The following is a 25,565-nucleotide window of genomic DNA, read 5'->3' on the forward strand; positions in this document are numbered from 1 at the left end:
TCGGGACCAAACCAGCTCCACGATATGTTGCAGACAAACCAGGAAGCTCACTGGAAGGACAACGTGGACACCGACAGACGAGGGACACGCCGCATCTACACCCTTAATTATAGTTATTGTCGGCTTTGCAGAATATTCTCTCTAGATTCTAATTCCCAGTTTCCTGAAAAAGTGGGAAAAGAAAATGTCACAGAGATCTGTCCCCAGGGTACAATTCACGAGAACTCGTGGTTTAGCGTGGCCACTATGGTAACTGTCATCATTACACCAGTGTCGTAAAATAAATTTAAAAAAAAACTAAAATCTTTAAAAAAAAAAAGGCATGATCACATATTCGGTCTGCGTGGCCGACGCGGAATTTGGTCGGACCCTTTTTCCCCCTTTTCCCCCCCAAAGACGGCGTGCTGGGCTACTGGCGGGCGGCACGATCTGTGGTCCGTTCTCAAACTGGACACGGCCTCCCTCCTCGTCACATGATCAGGGGGGGGCGGTGTGTAGTAGAGGAGTTTTGGTTTGATGCTGCGACGCTCCCTGGAAACCCACCCGTTCACAAACGTTGAACTAAAAAAAAAGAATCGCCGGGGAAAAGTGACACACGACGTGATTCATTCTTTGAAAAAGCGGCACACAAATGAAGTGAAGGGCACAAGGCGGGAGGCGGGTCATATCTACAGACAGTCAGATAACTAAAAAAAGGCTGAGGAGTGAGGGAGGGAGGGTAGGAAAGGAGACAGAGAGAAGGGGTAAAGTCAGATGCATTACTCCTGAGAACATGTCCTATCTCAGGGACGATGGGGGAGGGGAGGGGTGGAGAAGAGATGGCCGTTCTTCTCGCGACAGCAAAACTTCCTCCGGCGCCTCGTGGACGCTCCTCAGGCACTTTTCTTCAGCTTGGGGTTTTAGAAAGAGCTGGCGGGTGGCGTGGTCAGCCTCTTTCCGATGTACACTCTGTGGAGGAGACAGGGAGCAGGAGATAGGGAGCAGGAGACAGGGAGCAGGAGACAGGGAGCAGGTTACACACTGGTTTTGTTTCGTTTGTTGTGTCCCTGTCTCGCATAATGACAATAAAAGATCCTTGAATAGCAAGGCAAGCAGATTTGTAGAGCAGATTTCAACAACAAGGCGATTCAAAGTGCTTCACATAAAACCACTAAAAGCATCAAAACATAATACAGAAGAAAACAAGATGTAAAAAAAAAATAGGAAAATTCATTAAAAACAGTCAAGAAGCAAAAAATAGAATAGCAGTTTCAGTGCAACTGCAAGTGAATTGCGATTAGAAAGGGACTGAAGTGAGATGAACTCGGTGAAAACTTACGAGATAAAAATGGGTAATAAATCACAACATATCGCAATGTTTAATATCGTAACACTAAACAACAAAATGTTTGAAATCGCAATAATATCGTAACGTGACTTCGGTTCTGTGATGACATCGTATCGTGGGGCGATTCTGACCCCGAGTTTCCTTTCACGACTGTTAAGCGAATATTAAAAGTTAGGCATCGAGATGAACCATCGCAGAAAAAGAGGCCGCAACGAGATCACGCATGAAACAGGCTTTTACTTTCTTTGGGAAAAGTCCAGGACACCGTCCTCGTGTTTTTTGTAAATAGGATTTAGGAGACTTAATGATAGAAAAATAGATCCCCATAATGATAATTTTGTAATTGGATAAATCCAGCATTAGAAGAACCAGTGTGTAGGGCTTAGTAGCACCGAGCAGTGCAGCATTCCCTCCTTTATTAGTATTATAGAAGTAAGACATTGAAATATTCTCAAAAGCTTTTAACAGCTGATGAAGAAACTGACAAACACCAATAATAAACAGGGAGCATGTTTTCTCATAACCTACATGTCAGTGGGAGCAGCGCAGTGACTCATCATGTTCTTGTATAAACCACCAGAACGGCCGACGGAGACGTTGCTCTACGTTAGTGACGCTCATTGCATCCGCCAGGTGAGGCAGCGCGATATCTGCGGCGCCATCTGAGCGTCGTCATCGGCAGAAAGGCATTCTGGGAGCCGCGGGCTCACGGCAGGTGTGCAGATACAGGAAGGGAGGGAGGACACAGCTGACTGGTGACTTGCGGTTCTACAGCTCCCCTTAGTGGCCTAACTAAATATTTATATTATAAAATACAACGCATTGTGTTTAATGAAATTGTTTTGAAACATAAAAATGTGAAGAACTTCTAAGGGAGGAGGGAAGTCAAGTGATGAAATAAAATGAACAGAATTGATGAAAATAAATGGAAATCAGTCCTTTATATTTGATTAAACTCTTATCTGGGTTTTTGTTTTCTTACCCCAGCCCCAGGGCGAGGATGTGCGACAGCACCAGCGAGGGGATGAAGACTTTGAGGAAGTCGGCGGAGAAGATTCCTCCTTTCTTCATGGCCCCGGTCTTCCTCATGCTCAGCGTGACGGAGCGGCGGGGGTGACGGAAATGAAACTCCCTGCAGAAATGTGAGTCGCTTTAGACACAACACGGGAAGCATGCAGACCAACTTCATGGCGATAACGACTATCGAGCAGCTGTGTGTGTGTGTGTTCAGTTGCCGTGGGAACGTCCCGTTGCTGTTTACCGAGTGTGAGACTCACTTGGGGGGAATATTTTCCGGTCGACTAGACCAGTCAGCGACCCAGTCAGCGTCCTTCATCAGGATGTCCATGTCCCGCTCCTTGTCCAAGGCGTCCTCCTCCTGAAGACACACACACACACACACACACACACACACACACACTTTAGCAAACTCTGCCTCCAGGCTTTATGTCCTTGATGACCATTCTTTCAAGTAAAAAAGACATGTTCTGTATATTACTGACTGGGTGTGTGTGTGTGTGTGTGTGTGTGTGTGTGTGTCTCATTTGTTGGAGTTTTGTTTGCAAAGTACTGACGGAGCTCGAGGACAGACAGAGAGACAGTAATGTGACAACACATGCTGGGGTCAAAGAAAGAAAGGTCCACATCGGGCGTCTCCATGGAAACTAAAGGCAGACGGCAGTTGTCATTCTCATGTACGCACACACACACACACACACACACACCACCACCACTTCAGGGCGAGTGGTTGGGGTTGCCATGACAACAGACTGATGGAGCTCTTACCAGGCTGTCTCTCCTGCCGCTCACGTCCACGTCGAAGATGATCTGTCCGTCATCCGGGGGGCTGTGGGGCCGCGGGGGGCTGCGTGCAGAACAACCAATCAGAGGCCTCGATTATGTGATAAATAACAACAGAACCATATTTAATCAACATTTTAACCATCAACACTTCTTGGCTACATTATTTACTTGAGAAACTTGCTTGATGCAAATCGCCAAGACCAGACACTTTAATAAGTGAACGTAAAGTGAAGCGGCGACTATTACAATAATTTGCAAGTGATTCATAAAAGAAAATACATTTACAGTGCAGTCTTTCACCATTTACAACATGTATAACTCTGGAAACTTCTTTTCATTCATTGACATTTCAGCAATTACCTAGTGAGAAAAGAAAGGTCAATCAAATGAATGGCAAATAAAAACGAGAATCATTGATGACTCACAGGTATCACAGTTCCACCCTTATTAGGTCTTTAAAATATATTTTTTTAACCACACGTCTCTTCTCACAAGGGTTACGGTACTTTAGCAATTTTAAATGAATTAAATTGTAACTGTGGATGAGGAGATGGCACAGTTTTAGTTTTGAAAAAACACAATTCTCATTTTCAGAAGAAGGGAAAAACGAGCTGCGGGTTTATAAGGTCAACGTGAACGCATTCTGCCAGGAAGTCGGGCCAATAAGTTTTCTGTAAGTTGAAATATTGTTGTTCAAGAGCTCGTCTCAAGATATTGACTAAAGAATCTAAAGAAGGGATTTGACGTCGCTGCTTTACGGAAGTTTATTCCAATTTTTTTCAACTTAAATTCTCAATTCATACTTTGGATTCAGTGTTGCTACGTTTAAGCCTCGGCTCGGACGCCATGGCCCGTTCACCCAGCAGTCAGTGCTGCTCTGACCTCTGATGAAGAAAACATGTTCCTAAAGGAACCCGTGTAACACGACACCTCTGTTGTTCTAAAAGTGTTAACGCGGCACCGGGTCGGTGTTTGCGTTCCTGCTTGTTGATACGGAGCTCTCAGGTGATTTACTGACAGCTGACTATCTCAGACTCCGCCCACCCGGACTGCACACATTCACAATGACGTGGCGGGTTGAAGGCTTGGGCTTGGTTTGTTCTCAATAAAATGGGAGGCAAGCTGTGGGAAAAGGACGTCATTTTTTATTTGCAGGAGCCGACTCAACTCTTGAGCAGCTGTCAAGTCAGAGTCAGCGCTGACTCAGCACGTTGAGAGAGCACTTCACGAACGAGGAGCCACCCCTGATTCATGGACCGATTTCCTACTGGAAAATTACGAAAAGTTGAGGGGTTTTAGAAGCTATGTGACCAATATTAAATCGCCTCTCACTGTGAGTGTTTAATGGGGTGGTTAGCAGATGAGCAGCCCAATGGACATCTCATCTGAGGTCGACTCGTTCAGATTCAGTTCACGCCATTCATGACCGCTGTTCTCTCATTTAAACAGTAATTATTTCAATACTGATTTTATTTTTTCCAAACCATTCCAACTGTTCCAAACCATTTTCCAAGATCATTTTAAATGAGCAAGATTGGACCCCCTAACTTTTTCTTCCCCACCACACACAACAATTTCAGCGTTTCCTGCTGCAAGAAGACATTATTCCCTGTAGTTCAAAAGAAAAGGAAAATAAAGAAGGGAACGCCAAAAGGAGCTGCTGATGTCTGATGACCCGCCCGGTTAGAGAAAACAGCAACTAGAAAAACAAGAAATTGCTACTGTGTCTGTAGTGCAAATGGTATTTGTTTGTATCATTCTCATCTTCGCAGGGAGGTAATGAGATCGGTCGTGTGCGTGCGTGACTCTGCGTCTGTCCACGGCTAATTTTGCATACTGCTACGCCAAACTGCATTATATTTCGGCTGCAAGCTCAAGGGTTGCAGTGACTCACGCTTTCTCAAAACAAAGCCTTTTTTTTTGCCTCGTTACCGGCCCTGGAGGGACTACAGGGGCCACAGGTGAGACACAGTGGGTAAACACGGTTTGATCAGTTTTGTTGTCCTGCGCCTTTTTTAAATTGGGCCTCAATCTTACACGCGAATCTTCAGAGTAACAGACTTGAAGCCTAAATAAACGCCTCTAGTCACCGTTGCACCCGTGAGGCGGAGCGGAGACCCCAACCTGTACGAAGCCATGTGCAGACATCTGCATGGATGAAAATGAGAGTGTGTGATGTGCGAGTTCCCTTTGTGTTCAAATGTATTGTAGACGTCTGACACTGCTAATACTTCAATATGTATGCTAATCCCTTCATTCAGAGCCCATAAATTAATTTCTACTATCAGCCATGGGAACAGAGTGTTCTGTAGTTCATAACCTCATAGCTTTACAGAAGCTTTGTTAACAAATGGAGACAACAATTTGTGGAGGGGGAAAAAAAAGGTTTCCAAACACCCTCGAGCTTTCTATCAAATCAAGACTCATGATCATCTCGGCATGCAGCATGGAGTGATTTGGCTTTTGGCTTTGAAACCGAATGCAACTTCTGAAGCGGGACGCTCTGCACCGAGTGAAAGTCAAGAAGAACATCAGAACCGACTTCACTGCGTGCTCTAAACCGTCCAACACAGACTGGTATGAACCCCAACAACTCTGGACTTTTTCCAGAGAGGTGGATATTCCCGTGCCGTCGTCCGCATTTAATGTTAGCAAGAAAATGGAAGTATGACAGCCTTTATTTTGAGAGATCAGTTCGATATCTACATATGGTTTTATTACACTTTTAAATATGCATTCAAAACTTTTTTCTGCTATTCTGCTACTGTACATACTTCTATTTCACTGTATATACTTTGCACTTTCTTTACTGTTTAATTCCCTTAAATGAATGCGCTCTGCTGGTTTGTTGTATATATTGAGTATTTTTCATACCTGATATTTTTTTGTCTTCTATGTAACTTTGCTTGCTGCTGCCACAAACAAATGTCCCCTTAGGGATGAATAAAGTATCTATCTATTCATGCAGTCTAATTATCGAAATGGCATTTAAATTCTTATTTGAATTGCATCTCCATTTTTTCAATAACAGGTACAACTACAAGGCCAGAGGTCTTGTTCAGAAGGGCAAAAACTGCATAAAGAAAGCTTTCAGAAGATTGGCTTTAAACGTAAGAAAAAAAAGGATAAAAGTCTGTAAAGCAGAACCCGTATTTTTTCTTCCACATATTCGTCTTCCTTGTTAAGAAGTTGGTGCCCACATTACCCATAATGTAACTATTTGACCACTGAGCTGCGGGGGTGTTGTGCCAGTAGCGGTTAATGTACCCTTGAGCCACTTCTCTCTAATTAAACTTCATCAGACTTCCTGTGTGAAGTCTGATGAAGCAGCACTCCCCGCCCCCCAAAAAAAACATTTGATGCGAGTTCCCCCGCTCACACTACCTGCCGCAGGAGGAGTTGCTGCGGCTGGACTCGTGCTGGGCGTCCAGCAGGATCTTCTCCATGTCATTGTTGTGGATGGAGGACGAGGACGGGACGTGCTCCAGCCCCCCCACCATGGCCTCCTCCTCCTCCACCTGAGGGAGCGGCAGCAGGCATGTGGAGGCCGGCGGGGCCGTGGAGGCTGTGCCTCTGTTCATCTCCAACTCCACCCAGGACCCTGTGGGGAGGACACGCGTTCCTTCAGATGACGTCAGTGCTGCAGGTGTTCAATGTTGTGGTTTTCACGCAAACAAAAAACACTGATTTGTGAGAAAGGTTGATTAGAAATGTGTAAACCTGTTTGTATGTCCCACTCCCCACCAGTGCACTCAAAAGTTTTGTTTCCAGCTGCAAGGAAACACGAAGAAAACACTAAGCACCACAATGTATTACACATCGTCTCTTTGGAACAGGGAGATGAAAAATGTGTTTTTATTCCAATTGCTATTATTTTCATTTTTTTCACTTTATCTTAATATTCCAAAAATAAACAGAGATGAAGTAATTATTGGATTTGTTTCTATATATATATATATATATATATATATATATATATATATATATATATATATATATATATATATATATATATATATATATATATACACACACACACACACACACACACACACATACATACACACACACACACATACACACACCTAATAAGCAAGAGAATGATTGTGGTAGAAAACCATGTCCAGATGCTAGTATGGTAAAATATAAAAGGTATTGACAGACACTCTTTGGCATGGCAGCAAACTGTTCTACAAAGTAGTTCTTCGACTGAGTTTATGTAAAAGAGCTGGAATTCATGAGTAAATATGAATATTAGATATAAAATACATTTTATACATCGATTTGCTGACATTTTGGTGCGTCTTCCCACCCTTTTGGGAACACGTCCAGAATGATGTGCCTCTACAGCAGGGGACCATGCACTGCCGACTGGCAGCTGAGCAGGCACGGCTTGTCGGAGGTGGCTTACAAGTGACTTTAGAGCAGAGGAGGGGGGGTTAGCAAGGGCAAGAATTTTGAGAATTGTGCACTGGGAGGGAGGGAGTGATGACCCTCATAAAAAAAAAAAAAAAAAACCTTTCTCCTTCTGTCCACACTCAAATGTAATAAAGGAGGAAGGCCTTCTGCAGGTCACATGACCCCTTAACAGTAAGTAAACACCATGTCCACATGAGCTTTCAGGGTGACTGACTTTCACAGTTCCGGCATCAGGCCAGTTACACCCACGACCCAAACGATGACCCACCCCCCCCCTTCCCCGTGAAACCGGCCTCGACTCAGCACTTGCACTCATCCTGCGGATTACCCAGCGGACCGCGAGCCGGGCTGCTGGCGACAGCCCATTGTCTCCAAAAACCCACATCGCCCTGGCGCTGGAGCTTCCGAACATTCTGGCCAGCGGGGCAGTTATCAGCTGTTTGGGTGGGTTTTTAGAGGAAGCGGGACACGGCGGGACCTCTTTGATTGACTGATTCTGAGGCTCAGACAGAGGAAGAAGAGGAGGAGGAGGAGGAGGAGGAGGAGGGACCGAAGATCCCAGGTATTAGACAAACATGACTCCAGTGAGAGAGCTCCAGGAAATGCCAGAAATAACACAGTCTCCGATAACGGAGCACACTGCAGCAGGCCTCTCCATCCGATCTGCGCTCGGCCTCATTGTCTCCGCATGTACACCGTACACTGTGGCATAATATGTCCCGTCAATAAAACCTGCAGTGAATCATGCACTTCATAACGGAGGTTATTCCTGGATCAGTCGGCAAGGGATTTGTGGGGGCCCCACACTTGTTGATTGCTTTTCCCTCCTCATAGAAGCGAACATGCGAGTTGTGAGTCAGGGTGGAATATAATTCCCATCCAACAGCTACTTGCTATTAATCACTGGCTATCCGATCCTATTAAAAAAATAATCCATGCCTCTCTTAAAATAAGTGCTGTGACACTCTCCCTCCCACCCTTTCCACTCACGTCCAAAACGTCTGCCCCCTTGTCACTGTGGCCATAAATAGCATATGCCATGTCATGGACCCACCTTTAATAAGTGTTGTACAAACTTTTCTTTCTTTTGTTTTTACCACAGCAGTTCTCGGTAAGCCCCTGACTCAGCAGCAGGGTAAATAAACAGGCGTTTGTTTGACGTCTCTAATTGGCTGATTGCATGTAGCTTGTTCCGTTTCAACAGCTGGACGTTCACGTGATGCGTGCCCGCACACATGAACCGATGCAGTGGAAAACATGCTATCTGCCAAGTGACCATTTCGTCAGTGATTTATTTATGTATCCCTTTACTACTTTTAAAAAGAAATTATTTTTTTCATGAAAAGACGTAGGATGGTGCATACGTTTGATATCTACTTTCTGTCATTTATCTAGATGCAGCGACTACGTGAAAAATGGTCTAAATTTCTCTTTCCCCCATTTTTTCTTCTTCCTCTCCTTGTTTACAGAGCTTAAGCCCGCCTCTACCGCCTCGCGTGAGTCGCCGATTGGCTCATTTGACCGTCAGTCAAGTCTGCCGAACCGCCGATTGGCCCCGCTGCTGTCAATAAACCCGGAACATCGCGTTCTCGCTTTCACCCCGGAGTCAGTGGAGCTTCGCGGGGGGGAAATGACAAAACTGGGAGAATAAACTATATTTAATGATTAAGAACACTCAATAAACGTTATATAAAACACAGACGTGAAACCCCCGAGCTGTTCCTCACAGAAAACACACTGACAAGTCCAGCAAAGTGTTGACATGTAGCTTACCGTTAAGACCGGAGTCTCCGTTGTTGTCTGTGGACGTAACGTTCAGGGTGTCGGACATCGTAGCTGCTTGTGAGCGGGGCGGGTCGCACAAACAGGCTCGAGTCAGTGCAAAAGGCGCGTGACCCTTTTCTTTGCACACATTCACACGTGTCGTAGTCCACTTGACCCTAGTGGCCTACACTCGTTTTTTTTTATATGTTTCTCAGATGTGGTATTCGTGAGCTAACGCTCGCTGCTGCGGTTTGTTTTCCAACCGTTAGCTGGTCTGTGAGCAGCAGCCGCGCGCGAACCGCTCAGACCTTCCCGGGGCTGGGTGATGACGTCACGCAGTCCAGGCGATAACAAAAGAGGGATAGGAATTACATAACGGGGGGCACGCGCACGCACGCATACACCCGCTCAGGCTACGGCGTGCATCAACTATTAGCATCGATTATTGATCGAAAGCACCAAAAATCAAACAAAACGACACCAGCTGATGCCTTTGTAGGAGGAGGCGGCGTGTGCACGAGCACGTACACGGCTCGTGCACGCCATTGTCCCAAGACTAGTCTGCAGACACGTCAGCTGATTGCAGGGCGGGTGATTTTCCTTTTTGGTCAGATCACTAGCTGGGTTCACACCAATCCAGGTGGAACACGGACTAAGTGCTTAATGAACTCATGTTTATGATGTAAACATGGATTTAGGAAATCTCATAACGGATTTAGAGAGGCATTGACATGAAGAACCACATTGGATAAAGCTGGAGAACAGAGATGAGACTGTCAACAATCAGGCAATCACAAGGGTGCAAAAAGTAGTTCCTTTATTATCTTCACTGTCATAGTTTAAAATTGTAGTTATACATTACTAGAGGCATCAACATAGTCTGACCTGTCCACATTTTTTTAAATACCTGTGGATACATCAACCGCTGCGAATCCTTGTGCAGCTTATTGTACCAGTACACACAGCAGCAGTAATAACGTCTGCAGTAGTTTGAACAAAACACTTTAAGTGACTTAATGCCTCAAATGTTTTTTTCTTTTAAACTTTCAAACACATCCAAGTACTTAAATTGGTGCAGCAAGAGTCCAGTGTCAAATCAAAAAAGGGTTTCCCTGTTGTGAAGTACTGCTTCGGAGCCGTGGTGCACCATGGGAAGACAATACTCAAAATCACTTAAAACAAAAAATGTGTGTAAAGGTCCAGTTTCATTTCACAAAATGGGGACGGAACAAAATCTGGTGACTTTAACTTTAATATAAATATGACAATTATAATAATTATCTTCGATTAGGCCATCTCTTATACCTGACTATTGTCGAACACAAACAAAGAGGAAGAGGAACCAATGCACGAAGATGACAGGACATAGAGCCAATTAAAGAAAAGAAAAAAGAAATAAATCTATTCTGGAGCCTGGAACTATTTGGCCAGCCCAGAGCCTGAGGCACAGCAGCAGTGGAGCGGGGCGACTTGGTGAAAACACACTGTACTTCTCAAACTCCCGGTGTTGCCGTCCCGTGTGTGTGTGTGTGTGTGTGTGTGTGTGTGAGCCAGGGAAACTGCGAGCATACGTTTGTGACTGTTGAGTACGCATTGGTTTAATCAATGAGGGGAGACATGTGAAGAGACTCAAAGAATACTATAACAGTACAACAGATGAATTAATAAAAAGGTGTTTACAAAAAGAAAAAAAAAACGAAAGTGGCATTTTTTTTTCTTAGAAAAATAAACACTACAATGGCACAGGACAATAAGGGGACATACTAATTGTGTTTTTTTTTTTCTTCTCATTTTCTACCACAGGGCCATGGCGGGGGAAGTTATAAAAATAAAGGTGTCTGTATTCAGAATTTTAAGGAAATTAAACTCGTTTACCCCATGTTACCCCAGGGGAAGAATGGGGCAGGTGGACTGGCAAAAAAAACAAAAAAAAGCCATACCAGAAAAAACAAAAAAAAAGGAGGGGCAGCAGGGAGGAATTGGCACAACATCACTTAAACAACAAGGCAGGTGTTACTCTGCCACTAACGGGCTGATGGTGGGCAAGAGCGAGGCCTCCTCTGTCCACATCTAGAACAAAGTGGCAAAGTCTGGTCACCCAGGAGCGCCGGACAGGGCTGCTGGTTGTTGGCGTTACCGCAGGTCACCCTGGACGAGGCTGCGAGGGGTGGGGTGGGGTGGGGGGGTTGTGGGGGCAGGGTGCACACAACGTCACCCGAGCCAGATCTCGCGTTAAGCCCGCCGCGTCGCTAGTTCACTTTATCCTGGAATATGTAGAGGTTGTTGGTCGTCGCCACAGCGATGATGTTGTCCTGGGGGTGCCAGGCCGTGTGAAGGATCTTCTTGTTGAAGTCCAAACTGTCCACGCTGATTTCGTCCTTCTTGCGCTTGCCGCCCGCGCACACTTTGCGAGGCTTCAGGACCTGCATGGGCTTGCTGTTTTCTCGGGAGGCCTCCAGGGTCACGTCCCGCCGTTGGCCGCGGTCGAACATCCGGAAGAAATTGTTGTACGAGCCAGTCATCACCACACTGACGGGGGGAGGAGAAAGGTACGTGAGCTTTTAACACGAACCACCTCAGAACAATGTCCGTCATCACAAGATACTCTGAGAAAATAGGCGTAATGTAAATGTACCGCTGGTGTTCTGCTGATATTCAGACAGATGCCAAAAGGCAGAATTTGTCAACTAAATGTAGGTTTTGTAGTCAGCACATTTACAGCTTAGTTAATAGTTACAAGACTATGAGCTTTGCTCTAATTTGCAGGCACCGTCAGTAAAGAAATACAAAATAAAAACTTGAAAATCATGACGTCATATTTCGAACCCAGATAAGCAGCACCAACAAAGCAAGGAAAGACACTGCTACTTTAAAGATTTTCTTTTAAAGTCCCCCACCCCCTCTGCATGTCCTCACCTGTCATCGCCATTCCAGCAGCATTCAAACTTGTCAAAGATGCAGTCATTCTCGTACAGCGAGCACAGCTTACTCCTCAGGTATTCATGGACCTGTGAGGGTCAGAGGCAGCGTGGAAGGAGCGACCAAAAGACTCACATCACTCTTAACCATCTATGTGCTCATCACATTACCTAGAAGCTATAATGGAACTAACTTCAGTCTACACAAAGGCTAGAGAAAGAGCAAAACCATGAGTTTATGGCGCCACCAAGTGTCACTATGTGGAATTCCAAGTAAGATATAAAAAATAAGAAAAACAAGGTGTGGCCATTATTTAGAAAGAAGGAAAGAGAAAATCTTTGCTTTACATTTTTTTAAATTAGCAGCATATCTACAACACAGTATAAACATTTTAAAGGTACATTGGTCATTGAATTAAATATATTTAGTGTGTTAAAAAATAAAAAAATAAATCACAGGGACAATTAATAATATATACGGCCGTCGGTGCAATTTCTGTTAAGACTTTAAGAAAACATTACACATCTGACTTTGAACAATGTTAACTTAAGTCAGACATAAGGTTAAACAAGTAAAGTCAAAATGTTGAGCCTCCAAGTCCAGGAGAATGCTGCCGTTATTAAAAGACTCTCAAAGCGCAGCAAATGATTTGCACCTGAGCAACACACCTCACACAGCTGCTCTGCTTCTGCTCGTCAGCCTTACCTGATACGTCTCCACCGGCCTGGTCTCCATGTTCAGATCCCAGATCTTGACGGACAAGTAGTCTCTGGTCATCATGTAGCGTCCGTTGTGGCTGAACTTCACATCCGAGATCGAGGAGATGATCTCGGAGAAGAAGGAGCGATTGCTGGGATCTTCCGGCTCCTCAAACACTGGACAAGAGAAAGGAACATGGCACAAACATGAGCCTCTGAATGTGTGACGGAGGATGTTTGGGCCGTCCCTAAAGAGCCAGCGTGTACGATTTGGCGGCACATAGCAGTGTGGTTGCAGCTGTCCGCTCTGGGCTACTGCAGAAGCATAGCAGCCGGCTCTGTCCTAAATGCTACACAGTGATTTAAGATAAATAAAAATATTTCCATCATAAATTGGTGCATAGAAATTCACCAGAATGCAGGAATGCTCAATATTTCTGTTGTGGACCAGCAAATGTGCAACTATATCAACTTATCACACAATGTGGGCTGAGCTTTTAATACAGTGACAGTCTTTGTTTTCTTTCTGGGAACTACGTGTCCAGGTTTATGTTATCACTGCTACTAGTTGCCCTTTCCACTGGAATGTTCTTCAGGTTAGATAGCGAGAGCCGACAAGTCCACCACATACCTTTTACCTCGAAACAGCAAGTGGTAATATTGTGGTTCCCTGCAGAATACACATCTTTGAATTGTTTGTGAATGTGAAACTCCTCTTCTCCAACGATAGAGTATGAGATGGAGTGTAGTTTAGTTCACTGACAATCAGGGGGCTTAGCGCAATGAATCCAGTACTTAAGCCACCTGTCGAGGAAGGGGGATTAAAGAGGGACCGAAGCGGGGACTCACACTTTGAGTGCTTGTCGCACAGCGCCTGCGCCCTCATGTCACACAGACGGATGGTTCCTTTGCTGCTGCTGTAGACGAAGGTGTTGCACTGGAGAGGATGGAACTCTGCTGCTGTGATCACCTCCGTCAGCTCCTCCATGTTGGCCGGTTTGATGTCAACAATGTCTTAAAGGAGCGCAGGGTTAGGGAACAAACCTGTAGAGCGATTAGCGCACAACGCAAAAATATTTCATAAATCATGCTCTGAAATGAAAACAATCACAGCAATTTCCTTTAGGTGACGATGTCTGCTAAATAGAGCAACGTGAAAATTACAAATGTCTTCCCCTTTGTGTCAAACATTTTCATGGTTGAGTGATGAAAACATATTGGGCTGTACTAAAAGAAAAAGCCTGGCATTAGACAATCTCATTCTGATAAGAATTTCATTGAAACCCCCGCATGTATTTAACCCCTGGACGCCCTATGGCCCGCTATCGGGCCAGGAAACGTACACTGTACAGTTTAAATGTACAGTGTACGGTACATGCACACTTTAGCCGATCTTTATTTATAGTTCGATACGAGTGTGGTAGTGCGTTAGAAAGCTACGGTTCTCTGGATTCTAATTATGTCAACCATTTCAAGATCGGACCCCCACAGCAGCTACAGTTAACGTTAGTGTCAAACAACAACAAACAAACAATATACACATCTAGGCAACTCACCGATGACGCCTCATAGTGACCCGTAGCTCGATCACATTACAACAAAAACTTTCTTGTTACGTCGTAAAAACATCCAGACAATCCAATAAAATATTTTGTCCAAAACACTTGATTATATGCATAAATATCCACAAACTGGTGCTGCATCATTTGAAATCAGCCAGCAGATATGACAAAATATTTCCGTATCTTCCCTGTAAAAGCCGTTATCATGCCTGCACTGAAGAAAACTTGACACCGGACTGTCCGTTGAACTCTAACCTTTCGATTGACACCAAACGTGAGCCAATAGGAGCAACAAGTCCTCTTCACAGCCTACATTAGCCAACGCGAGTCAGCGTTGGACCGCGCCCACTGAGCCCGATTTGAGCCAATAAAAAGACGAAAGCGGTATGCAGAGCGTGTCAACAACTGCGTCACGGTAAACAGTGGACGTAGTTTCATTCAGCGTCAATACAAAAACTGATAATGGCGAATCTGTCGGGGAAATCACGTTATTATTCTACAAAAGAGGCAATGGAAATGTTTCTGAAAGGAGACAACAGGCTCGTTCGTTAGAGACGCTTCTCGCCTGGAATCCAGACGAGCAGCGTCATCAGCAGGAGGCGTTCACAAAAAACTGAGACCAAATCGGACAGTTTTCAGCTGACTGAAAAAGTAAACACAGGAAGTCACAGATAAAATTACTTCCTGTTAGTTCTGATCTTTAGTGTACTTGTAGTTTACAGATCACGTTTTGATTTATGTGTTTATAAATATATATTTATGTAGAAATGTGTGTCCATCCTTCTTTTTATGTCTGCCTGTGAAATTCTGCGCAGAACTGGCTCATCTCGTACGAGCCTATTATTTTCGACAGGTATTTTATTATTGTTGTATTATTATTATTATTATTATTATTATTATTATTATATGTTGTAGCATATATATTATTATAGTATTTCGACATACATTTAAATTTGAATTATGAATACATATTGTGTAGATTGCCTTTCGACGTGCATTTCCCTAGTGAGGCTGCTGACCTGTTGGGGGAAAGGAAGGTGTTTGTGTAAAGACACTTTAGGTGTTACTGCTAGCCTGGGTGTGGTGTGTATTGTCTTTTATTTTTCTCTAGTTTTGTAAATGACTAACTGTTATTTCTTTATTTTCACATAATAGGCCATCATCTCCAAATGGCCTTTATTGGAAAACGCCTAGACATAACCTTAGTAAAACATGCGTAAAATATTCATTTTCTGTGATATTATAATAATGTTTTCACTTAGACTAGAAAAGGCTTCAGGCTATTGTCCCATTCAGTTTTCCAGTCAATAAGTCCCATTTATAGTCATCTACAGGCATCTATTTGCAAAGAAATGTTCAGGCGGAAATAAAAACCTTATACTTCAGTGTGTTCAAACTGATATAACTCAGTGTCAGCAGCACTTAAAGTGATTCTGACTATTGGGCGGAAATACTTCAGATTGTTACCTTTCAAAAGAGACCAAGACCATGCATTTACTCCAAAGAGTTCAAGTACAGCTTCCAATTTACTTTGGGTATACCTGGATAGGCGTTTTTCATCAAATTTTACAGGAACGCTAAGAGGTTAAGGATACTGAAGCTGCGGTCGGTGATCTCGAGGTTCCAGAGGTTGATGCGGAGGTCGTCTGCAGACAGGTAAGTCTCGTCGTCGCTGTTGACCGAGATAGAGTTGATGTGGTAGGTGTGGGCGTTGGCGAACACCCTCCGTGGACTGGCTTCCACCATGAGGTCCATGGGTATTAAAACAGGTACCTGAGAGAGAACAAATGGGACATGGTCTGAGACGGGAGGACATTTTCATTGAGCTCATCTAGCCATTCATAGGCTTTCATTACCGTGGTAGGTGTGTCGGGAATTATTCCATGTATTTAATTAGCTTGATGAAAAAAAGAACGCACAAACACCCACAAAGGAAGCATGTCAGACATTTTCTTTAGTCTAAAGAACCGCTTTACTTATTTTTTATGTCAATAAAAGCAATCCACACAGGTCATAAGAAAACTACAGATGTGAAATCTGTCTGTGGCTGCGGAGTCAGTGTAAAGAAATGTTTATTGAACAAAGTGTAAACCTGAGCATTGTAGCTGAGCGCACCGATACCTATAAACACACACATAGAAGGTGCAGGACTTTGACAGACAGGGGTCTAAACATTAGTAGCACAAATTGCCATCAAAGGAAGCCATCCTGACTCGTAACACACCCATGTTTAATAATTTAAATCAGATCTGCAAATGAATGGTATTTCGAAGAGAAAAAAAAAGTAAGATTCAAGCATTAGTTTCTCTTCCAAGTCAGAGGCACAACCATTTACATTTTGTAGATCATACAAAGCTATTACTGGTGTGGATAAACATTGGTGGGTGGCCACAGTTACAGCCACAACACACCTATCGTTACACCCACAGAAGGTGTTGTCAGTTATTTCGGCTGATCTCAGGAATGCCGACATAAAGGCAGTGCTTTACTAACATTTAGCTAGTCCTGTTAGATGACTAAGTTTGTTTTTTGTCACACCTGTTCCTGTTAAGGCAGGAAAACGGACTCCTATAGGATTCTCTTAGATCAATTATTAGGTGATCTCAGCAAACTGCCAAACCGTTTCACCCAGGTTCAGCCGACAAAAAAGATCCGGTGCGATCAGCCAGAATAACTGCAGCCACATAACCCGTTTGCCCAGATCACGGTTGATAAAACGCTGCCTGCGTTACCTCCCGAAGCAAACCTTCTTCAAATTGGGCGGTACCAAGTATCAGATACATGTGTGGAGATTATTTTCAGCTGTGTTTGAGTCAGGGACTGACCCGCAGTCCCGTGATAGTGTTGGGGTCTTTGTAGCGTCCATCCTCCTCTTTGAGATTATAACCCTCCGGTCTCTTGTCTCGTTCACTGATTTTCCACAACTTGATTGTCTTATCTGCCAAAGACAAGAATAATTGGGTAAATAACAATATAGCACCACGAACATATGCACACTCTTTGCCTAAAAGGTTATTTAAAAAAAGCACTTCAGGTCTTCATAGCCACAGATTGTATAAAGCCGTTTGATCTGCTCATAAGCCGCTGCCACACACAGAACCGGCAACGGGTCATAACGTCTCTACGAGATCACTGTCACACGTGAGATGGTGGTCCAAGAAAAGGGAGGAGAGCCTGGATGTTGTGTTTGAGAGAGCAGAAAACATTACTCATAAATATTCAGACTACCAGGAGATTTCCCGGGAATTCGTCCTACTTACAGAGAACACCGTCGTTAGGTTTTCTGACATTTTTATTCCAGCTCTCGCTCACATTTGACTGTGAAAGGGGCTATTTTTAGTTTCTCTGTTAATAACTGTTTTAATGTCACCTGCTTGAATTTGGAATGAAAGTCACGACAGATTGCTGTTGAATAGCTGGGTATGTGTGCTCAATTAAAAGTGCCTAACTTACCGTTAGTTGACAACAGGAACTGAGCAGCGTTCTTCTGAGGAAGCCAACGAATCTTGTTGATCTTCTCTTCTATTTCCAAACTCTTCAGGTAGTCAAACTCTGGCTCATGGCTCTGGAAAGTGCTGTAAACATTGTATTCGCTCCGGAACTGAGGCTGATTCTTATTCTGCCCGTGAGATGGGCAAAATATCAGACGAAGAAAAAAAATGAAAGAAGCAGACGTTAGACAATAAGCCAGTTCTTTGGTTCTATATCTGGGCATGCAAACTCATCACGGGTGAAAACGATGACATAGATTTCAATAACTAAAAAAGAAGCGAGGATAAGGAGCTGTTTTTTCCTCATCCGGGGGATCTGCACATCTGGGTCGATTGTTTGTTATGGATTTCATTTCATTTATTTGAACAGGGACCGTACACATCAATCAACCCAGGGGTAAATGTGTCAGTCTTAGCTAAGGCTAAATTTCAACCGTAGTCCTTGTGGCTAGATATAACAAGCCATCACTAAAGGAAAGAAATGGTTATAACAAAACATCATAAAAAGCAATAAACATACAAGTTACGATCAAATATATAAATAGGCCTCATCATAAAATCATCATAAAGATCAATAAACATACACACATTTTGTACACACAATCATTTAGGAGGGAGTCACGATTCATGCTCACACACCTGATTGCTAATAAGCCAGTTCTTCAGGCCGTGTTTAAAAGAGGGATATGTTCTGCTAGTGCGGATATGCAGGGGCAGGGCATTCCAGAGGTGTCCTGCTTTTACTGAGGATGCAGACTGGCTAAAGGAACTTTTCCTAAAGGGGATGATACAGTCACCTCTCTCCACAGATCTAGTTTGTCTACCACTCTGCGAGTTTCGTTTGATAAATTCACCAAGTGGAGGAGGAGCCATATCATGAAGAACTTTAAAAACAAGACACATATAGGAGAATTTAGTGATGTTATCCCAGCTCAGGAGACTGTGTTTACTTAGAATTGCACAGTGGTGATAACTCCTGGGCTTTTTATCAAGTATTTTAAGAGCCTGCTTATGAAGGATTTGAATTGATTTTAGAGTTGTGCTAGTGGCTTGAGCCCAGCTGGTTAGGCAATAGGTCAAATATGGAATGATCATTGCATTAAGGTGCAGCTTTGCAGTATCTATGGTGAGATTGTTTCTTATGTACTTGAAATTAAACAAATGAAAACTGACAACTTTTGCCACGTTTTTTTACCTGCTTCTTAAAAGAAAGGTTTGAATCGAGGTAGATACCTAGGTATTTATATTCAGGCACTATCTGGAGCCGCTCACCAGAGACATAGACATCCGGCTCAAGTGAGTTACATGCCGTCTTTGTGAAAAACATACAGACCGACTTTTTCACGTTTAGGTGTAAACAGGACTCTGAGAGCCATTTAGACACATTGACCAAAAAATTATGTTGGATGTGTTTCCATTCATATCGCCTGCAGCAGTAGAGCAACGCATACACAACGTCCTCGTCTTGTACACAACTCTCCCGCTCTTATATATTGCATTTAATTTTTTTTTTTTTTAAAAGAGATCATCTTCTAAATATGAACTGACCGCTACTTTTGGATGTAAAGCATATCACTTGTTTACATTAGCTGTATTTTAACAATCGTAACACTAATATAGCAACCAACAACTACTTCCTGTGTCAAGATGTATTGTTTTGTTGTTGTTGTTTTACTTCGAGTCATTGAGTTCAGAGGCTGGCCTTTAAAAACAAATTATAATGTGTGGGAATAAAACTCAACAAAAAGACAAACTTGTAGCCGTACCTCTATTTCCTGCTGGAAAATGACTACACGGCCACCCTTGTCTCCTGTGGCTAGCAGCTCCCCTGTGTGGTTAAACTCGACTGTGGATATGATGTCCGCTGTAAAAAAACACAAACAAACATTATACTAAAGACAATGATGGGCCACTCAGTTAATCCCAACTAACCCCAGATCAGTCTGTGCTAGAATCAGAGTGCACTAGATGGACGAGCGTGTAGGCCAGAGCATGTAGAGCAGACGGAAAATGATCAGTAACCTAGTTCTTCCCCCCCCCCCCCCAGCAGCATTACCCGTTTCCCCCAGCAGTAGTATGTTGCTTTATAAACAGAAACTCGCTCACACACGCACACACGTAGTTAACCCTTTGTTACCCGCTGGAGCAGAAGGACAATGCTGCTAAAGGTTGAAGGACGAGGTCTTTGTGAGCGTTGTACCCCCTGGGGCCAAAAGTATACATTTGTAGTAACTAGTAGCATTGCTACGAGAAGACATACTTATAACCGCTCTTCTACTAGGGAAGCCACTACATATTACTAATTATCATCATTAAAGAGGAATGTAAAATACAGAACTCACAGCCACAGCAAAGCAACTACCCGCATTACTAAGAAACATTACACATTAATGGCAAACGGAAGTCCCTATTTGTACGTGGACGCTGCATAGATCAACAACAGTGAGAGTAAAAAATGTAGGCCAAGGAAAATGTAGCATTTTTCTTTATCGATAATCTTATTGGTCTTTTTGATTATTTTGTGAGAAGAAAAAAAAAAAAGGACAATTAAGAACAGAATCAACCTTGCTTTATTATTCTTGTACTTAAACAAACAAGTCTTTCTTAAACGGCAATACAAATACAATCTCTCACTGGTAAACTAGCAAAGCGATTAGATTTCATATACTACATTTAACTATTCTCTTCTGCAAACTGTGTGGCATCGCTAACGTTACCGGCAGAGGACGGGGACGGACGGCTACTCGACAAACTGAGCATTTCTGCAGATTTATGTTCTGCGTGTTGGCCAAAGGTTTTGATAAACTGTTGCCGTTACCTCCCTTACTTGCAAGGTTTCTATTGCATTTGTGACAACGGGAGTTCTCAGCATCTACTGGAGTACAATGTAGCCACACTGGATCATTTTGTTCTCTCTGCCATGAAGCGTGTGTCAGAGTAAAGCACAGCTCCGCCACTCGTGCAAAGACAGAGACGGAGGTTTACGATGCTGCTCCGTGACTTCTAAGTATCGATAGCAGGAGCATTACCCTCGAACTCATCAATACGCTGGGTTTTACTCATATAGAACCGGTTTTCGCTTAGAACCGGCTTTCAGGATGGGGGGGGGGGGACATACCTAACTGTCGCAATGTGTTAAATGGTTGAAACATGCTAAACTGCTGTAGAGCATTATGAACTGAACAACATTAGTGTGGTGTTGTCACTGTTCAGGTTCCAGCTGCATGACCAACCTTTGTGTACTGTTGAGACTACACTCAAAAGAGTGGCGTGATCCAATAACCTGCAGCTACATGGAAAGTTAAACGCTGGCTGAATGAAGCAAGCGATAAAATACAATCAAGAGAAAGTATATATTCTTACATACATTTTCTCTTAAAAGGCGCGGCAGAAAAAAAAAAATTGCATCTCTTGGGGTGCAGCCACCAGCCAGAGTTTCGCAGAAGGACCAACAACAGCACTGCATTTTGGAGGCAATCGTTTGTGGCATTTGTATCACTTTGTCCACCCCATTTACAATCAAGGAGGGTAGGCAAAGTAACAAAATGGCAAGTCAGGGCAATATTATTAGTAAACACACAGTGCTGGCCAGTCAAATACATGTGTAAGCACACATTGGAGGTAAAATACAGTGAAGCATTGTGCTTAATAATAATAATTATTATTCAACAGTTTACCTTGAATCCAGAGAGAAGTGGGAAATGATTGCCACCGTGACAATTCTCCAGAAATCCTGTCTATTAGGATTATTAACTGCTGTGCTGCGTCTGATAAGCCTTCACACTCATGGTTATATTATTCAGAACCTCTGAACCTCTGTCCATCCCCAGCCATCTGGCCTGCAGAAGGCTCTGCTGCAGGATTTCCCTGTAGTTGGGACACCTGCACCACGAGCAACTGAAATCAGAGTCCATCAGCCAGGCAACGCCAAAGTGGCACCTGTCATCCGATGCTCTTCATCTACCCAGCCCACTGCGGCTGCTTCTTTTTTTTTTTAAATCATTCAAATCCATATTATGCCATTTGATTCCAAATTGATCGCGACACAAAGACTTCGTAGTCAGCCACTGACCGCAGTGATAAACAAGGCTGCACTTCCTGTAGCAATAAGAACCTTCCAGTGACTTGCCACTGGTAAAGTTGTGAATGTGAAGAGGAGATTGGTTTGCCTAAAGACTACCTGAACATGCATACATGGCTGCTGTATGATACGAGTAAAAGCAGAATGTAGGAGTGAATTATGTCACATGGGAGTTTAACATAAAGAGCCTATTAAATATTTGCACAGACTCTCGTCATCTACATGATGACCGCCTATGGCGAGCCAGTCGATCGACCCGTCCTATTACTGCCCTAGCGCAGGGAGTGCACAGTTGAGGTGCGTTACATCATGGCGGGTCACAGGTAAATCAAGCTATATCTAGCCAGTGGGAATGGAACGAATGAATATACAAATACTAGTCCTGGGCAGAGCTCATACCTTCAGCTACGTCATCGTCGATGGCTCCTTTCACCTGAGAGAAGCACCACTGCATGTCACCTCCAGGTCCTGCAGAGACGAAAAATGTAAATCTTCAAATACAGTTCTGTGGGATCCTGCGTTTCTCACATGATCTTGTGACATCGCGAGAATCCTACTGCCTCGCAACGTGAGGAACAGAGTGCCTCAGAGGTAATGAATTATACAATGTGGTAAGTCAAATCAGTGTACTCATTGTGCGCTTGGACCTTTCCTTGTTTATACTTGCGCAAATAGTTGCACATTTATAAGTTTTTGTTTCAGCACATAATTGAAATGATGTTGGAACTGCGGTGAGATGGTAGACCTGTTGCAAAATACGTGCAGTCACATGTGTGCACATATCCTCCAACAGCTTCTCAAAGTCTCGCTTAAAAAGACAATATTGATATCAAATATGACTCCTCAATCTCTCTAAAACTAAACTCAAGATATAGGTATCCCTGAAGTGTTTCACACTTGATGCCTGCAAGGCCAGCTATGCCATCAGAACATTAAGAGGCTAAATATATTTTATAATATCAAGAAACATGCCACTTGGATGTCAAGGATCTTTAACATCTAATAGGAACGAATGCATCTACTGAATGAGAAATTCCATTTGAGCCTTGGCACGGTGGCTTTATCGCTTTGAGAGAAAAGTTGATTGCAAATCATGTACTTAGCTGCAGATCATAGTAATAAAAGGTGAATGTAATCTTGAAACAGCTTTCATTATAAGCCTGGGCAAGTTACACCAGCAGGAGATGCTCTTACGTCAAACTCGTAAGTTAAAAATACATCAACAAGAATAAACATGCTGGCTTGTGTGATGACCTCCATCATTTGCCTCAACAGGTTATTCCCTGAGCACAGCTCATTGCACAACATAGAAAAATAAATTCGTTTTTTTCTTTTCTTCTTTCTACACGTGATCATTTGTTATTACACAATCTAAAGGCTTCCGATTTGTCGATAACACATAGTGGAATAGCTCTGCAGAATAGCCAAGGACATTTATGAGTCACCGTGGCTTCATCATACACAGTATTCTGAGATGAATCATGATTTAAAGCAAACAGCCAGGACAGGGTTGGTGCTGGTCAGGACAAAAATGTAGCACTCGAAGATTTGCCTGCCTTCTGTGTAGAATACAATGATCATAGTAAACAGTTGTTTTCATGTTTAAATCATCTTAATCAGCCAATTTCAACAAAATGACGATGTGCAGAGCCTCTGCCCTAAGACCACTGTCACTTCCCCGCCCAGTTGGACCACATGCATGTCCTAAACACGTCAGTGGCGACCAGTTTTGTTTGCCAAATGAACAAATAGCCAACAATCTCAACCGGATAAATTTGACTTCAGCCGCATATCATTTTTAATAACTCTACATTCACTGCACGACTATCAGCTGATGAATGAAATGGGAAATGCTAACGTTACACGGGGAAATCAAAAACCTTTGACTATTTGAATCATATTTGAGGGGAGAACATTTCGACGTATGCATATTTATGCCCCCCACCCCCAATACTTGACTATTCGGCCCCTTTAGTCCGAAATTGCACAGAACATTTAACAGCTTGCTCAGTCTGCAGCAGGCCCGGAGTACTAGCCTGCATGTGGGCAATGTCAAAGTTTTAGCTAACGTTAGCTAGCCTGGCTTGTCAACCCAGTCATGGTATGTGTGAGAAATGTGTGCACTGGGGCGATAGCCGACGAGCTAATTTCTCTAGATTTCTAGTAGATTAGGTGACTTAACGCTAGTGGTAGTCAGTAAATCCCGTGCACAAGTCTGAGAAGCAGTCGTTGCAGCAACGACAAGTTAGCGATTTAGGGCTGGTGTCGCGGCTAGCAATGTTTGGCTAACACGGCTTGCAGCGTTAGCTAGCTCGCGAGACTGTTTCCGGGCCGGCGATAACGGTAAACAGCCACCGTTTGCTAGCAGCAGCCGGTTGGCTAGCTAGCTAGCTAGCTGTAGCCGGCAGACACAGGCCAGATAGATGGGCGATGACGCTCGAGTTTCCTGGATAGCTAACGTTAACACTAGCTAGCTGCTAGTGTTAGCTAGTAGCCGTTAGCTGAACTGACACTGGGCTGGGTTAGCGGAACCGTGCAACCTTTGGGGCAGAGCTCTAGTTTGAACGGATTTGCGTTTTAAAAAAAAAACACACACACACCGGCCTGCTCGCGGTGTTTGTGTGTGTTCTGGTTAAATTGAGTTACCTGCCATGACGAGACAGACAGTGGAGCTTGTCTCAGTCAGTCACGATCCTGCTTCCCACTCCCACGCGCTGGTTTGTAGGGTCTGAACTTTTTTTCTTCCGCTGGATCTCCGCCGTTTGTCTGCGCAAACCTGAATGGCAGGCGCTCAATTAACCGTAAACGACTTATTTTATTGCTCCCCTCCTCTTTCCCGCTCCTCTCGCTGTTGTTTCACTATGTGTGTCAGTCACTCTCTCACTGTGTGTGTGTCGCGCGCTCTCCCTCTCTCTCTTGCCGCATCCCACAAGTCACTTCTTCCCCACCCCTCTCTTTCCGCACGTGAACCAAATGGTTTGTATAATGCTCGCGCACACACAGGGGCAGATGCACAGGCATGCGCGTGCACGCAGATAAAGAAACACCTTTTGAGCTGGAGAGAGTATCAAACTGTCAAGTGAGGGCCTAATACTGCTGCTTGAGCCACATTTTTACCAAAGTATCTATATTTTTCGTGATGAAAAACACAGAATACAACGCAGTAGTCACATCTTGAAGTGTCCATTTCAATGTGACTGACGCTGTAACTTATCAACCATAAGTCATATTTATTTGTTCAAAATCTTTCTCAAACTGAAAGACTGTATATACATCACATCTACTCTATACACATAAATCACCTCCGTCTGTACAGTAACTAAGTCTATATGTATGTGTTTCCTTTGCACTTGCATAACACTGTAGTATATACTATATATATTGCTCAACCTTTTTTCTTTACATTTAACAAATTAAATGTTGGTATGTTCGCAGTATAACTGCATTTGGATGCTTTTTTAAATGAGAAAGAAATAACTTGCATGTGTCAACATTTATACA

The 25,565-nt window shown here is 43.5% G+C and overlaps 2 protein-coding genes across 2 annotated transcripts; both read right to left on the reverse strand.

Annotated features, from left to right (window-relative positions):
• Positions 1 to 606: 606 nt before the first annotated feature.
• bnip3lb (BCL2 interacting protein 3 like b) lies at positions 607 to 9,380 on the reverse strand (the record flags this gene model as incomplete). The annotated part of the gene is made up of 6 exons (XM_079234914.1): positions 607 to 948; positions 2,310 to 2,459; positions 2,605 to 2,705; positions 3,113 to 3,191; positions 6,515 to 6,731; positions 9,323 to 9,380. The coding sequence occupies 6 exons, from the start codon at positions 9,378 to 9,380 to the stop codon at positions 900 to 902; spliced, it is 654 nt and encodes a 217-aa protein (XP_079091040.1). The 3' UTR covers positions 607 to 899.
• Positions 9,381 to 10,115: 735 nt separating this feature from the next.
• On the reverse strand, positions 10,116 to 24,804 carry ppp2r2ab (protein phosphatase 2, regulatory subunit B, alpha b). The gene is made up of 10 exons (XM_079235058.1): positions 24,711 to 24,804; positions 22,464 to 22,532; positions 19,750 to 19,847; positions 17,946 to 18,111; positions 17,318 to 17,430; positions 16,088 to 16,265; positions 13,780 to 13,944; positions 12,938 to 13,107; positions 12,230 to 12,321; positions 10,116 to 11,842 (listed from the first exon to the last, which is right to left on the reverse strand). The coding sequence occupies exons 1-10, from the start codon at positions 24,715 to 24,717 to the stop codon at positions 11,563 to 11,565; spliced, it is 1,338 nt and encodes a 445-aa protein (XP_079091184.1). The 5' UTR covers positions 24,718 to 24,804; the 3' UTR covers positions 10,116 to 11,562.
• Positions 24,805 to 25,565: the final 761 nt, after the last annotated feature.

This window comes from Taurulus bubalis (assembly GCF_910589615.1).
Source record: "Taurulus bubalis genome assembly, chromosome: 19".
Taxonomy (NCBI): Eukaryota; Metazoa; Chordata; class Actinopteri; order Perciformes; family Cottidae; genus Taurulus; species Taurulus bubalis.